The following is a 2,314-nucleotide window of genomic DNA, read 5'->3' as shown; positions in this document are numbered from 1 at the left end:
ATGGATTCATTTATTTATGTGATTTTTTTATTAAAAAGATTCCATTGGAATAGGATCTCATTAGCTGATCTCATTTTTTTTTCTCTCTTTGGGTTACTGTTCAAGTACGGAGCTCATATTTTATATTAACTGGGCTAATTTCATAGAGAAGTAAACCCTGACTGAAGGTGATGCTCAGATTGCTAGGAGACTAGAGTCTTGTGATGTCACAGCTACTCAGGCTGGCAACCATTGTGATGGATTGGATAGTTTATCTGTGTAGGCTTACCAAAGCAGCATTTAAAACTGCAGCGTTCAAAAGCCATGCAGGTGAGAAAAGTAGCTGAAGAGAAATTTATCTGAGATGGCACATGCTCCTTCAGAAATTCAAGGTGTGTCTCCTAAAGATGAATCAACTGGTTCAGAATCCTCCATTACATCTCCATGGTGTGATAACTCAATCACTGGGGACTTGGACTTGAGGTCTCAGGTTGAAGAAAAAGCTTTCCAGGCTTTGTCTGAGGGCTCCCTGATGAAAGAGCCATGCCACACATTGTGTGCCTCTGAACCAGATGGAGATAATGATTTTCCTCCTCTGCCCTTTCCCAGAAAACTTTGGGAAATTGTTGAAAGTGATCGATTTAAGTCCATTTGGTGGGATGAAAATGGAACCTCGATCGTGATTAATGAAGAACGCTTCAAGAAAGAAGTTCTGGAGAGAAAGGCTCCCTTCAGAATTTTTGAAACTGAGAGTATGAAAAGCTTAGTTCGACAGCTTAACCTTTATGGATTTACTAAATTGCGAAGGAATTTTCAAAGACCTGCCTCACTAGCCAACATTCTGGCAGAAGATAATGAAGTCTCTGCTTGGAACAAGGTATTATGAAATGTCCAGTTACTATTTACAGAGGGACATCTGCAAATATGTTCATACATATAGGGTCATAGTAGACCTTGAAAGTGGGATGAAGTACTGCTACGCTTTTAAGTTGAAGGCCACTTGGTCATAAAATATTTGGGGTGATAGAGAAATTTCCTAGCCACCTGGAGCCTTCTCGATGAACCTCACCCAATACAAGCCCCTGAACCTCATACTGTTACTGTAAATGCACCAGGCATTTTTATTTAAGGACCATAATTGCCTGTTCCCACTACATAAATTTTTGAAAATGTTAGTAATAGATGAGTATTATTTCCTGACATTAACTCTGTGTGATGAAACAAGTCAGATTTTTATGGATTCTTTGTCCTCGTATCTTTGTTTAAAAGGTCACTAAATACCTTTCTCTTTTGGTTTTAGCTGCAGTTCTACCATAATCCAAATTTTAACCGAGGCTGTCCCCATCTGTTGGTGAGGATGAAAAGAAGAGTCAGGATGAAAAATGCTTCTCCAGTATCGGCTTCTCTACTTCAAGGCTGCAGCAAGAAGCGCTCTAGAACAGGGGGTGATGTGGATAACCATAATTCTGATGTGGCTGCAGAAACTCGTGGAGAAGATGCATTTTCAACCTCTACAAACCTAAATGTGCCTTTAATAAGATGGCCTTCTATGAGCCAGAGAATTTCTAATACAACTACCCCAACTAGAAGCGGTCTTTCTTCTCCATCATCACCATCAGTCAGGCCACCAGGACAAATTGTCATGGCTCAACATGCTATTTTTAGTCAGTTGACCACGTTTCACATGCACTCACAAAGCAGCTACTCTCCAGCAAGTGGCCACGTCGTGAATTTCATTACAACTACCACTTCCATTTCTCAGTACCGCTGTATTTCTAACTTCCCAAGTGGTTATTTTGGACTGAGGGTGGAGCCTTCTCCTTTGCCAACCAGATACCAGAATATATCACCAACTGAGTGCCCTGTGTCTAACCCGCAACCAGCAGCCCATCCATGGTTCCCAATGCCAATGGCCACTGACACATCAGCTGCCTCGCTTTCAAGGCCAAATCCTCAGTCCTCCTCCGTATCGGAACATCACCCTAATTACCACTGACCTATCAAAGGACTATAGGTTATGCAGGAGAGTGAAGATGAAAATTTATGCTGGCAAATGTCACCAAATTCCTGCAATTCTGTTATTTTAGCAATAAACTTATATGTTCATCTTCATAGTTTCATCTTCTTTTTTTCTTATTCACCTGGATCTCTTTTTTTAATTTTTCCAATTCTTTGTCTCTTTTTCTTGTTTTTTATTTTTTTCCCACTCTACAGCAAGTTGGTCAGGTTATCCTTACATGTATATATTACAATTACATTTTTTTTATTTTGGACACAGTTAAGATTAAAGAGATGCTGCATTTCTTTTTCTAAAATGATTTTTCCATCATAGCTG

The 2,314-nt window shown here is 39.8% G+C and overlaps 1 protein-coding gene across 1 annotated transcript; it reads left to right on the top strand.

Annotated features, from left to right (window-relative positions):
* Positions 344-1,975, top strand: LOC110257899 (heat shock transcription factor, Y-linked-like). Its single transcript, XM_021080903.1, has 2 exons — positions 344-856; positions 1,280-1,975. The coding sequence occupies exons 1-2, from the start codon at positions 344-346 to the stop codon at positions 1,973-1,975; spliced, it is 1,209 nt and encodes a 402-aa protein (XP_020936562.1).

Source organism: Sus scrofa, chromosome Y (genome assembly GCF_000003025.6).
Source record: "Sus scrofa isolate TJ Tabasco breed Duroc chromosome Y, Sscrofa11.1, whole genome shotgun sequence".
Lineage (NCBI taxonomy): Eukaryota > Metazoa > Chordata > Mammalia > Artiodactyla > Suidae > Sus > Sus scrofa.
The sequence above is the reverse complement of the archived record's forward strand: the minus strand, read 5'-3'. Positions and strand labels throughout refer to the sequence as shown.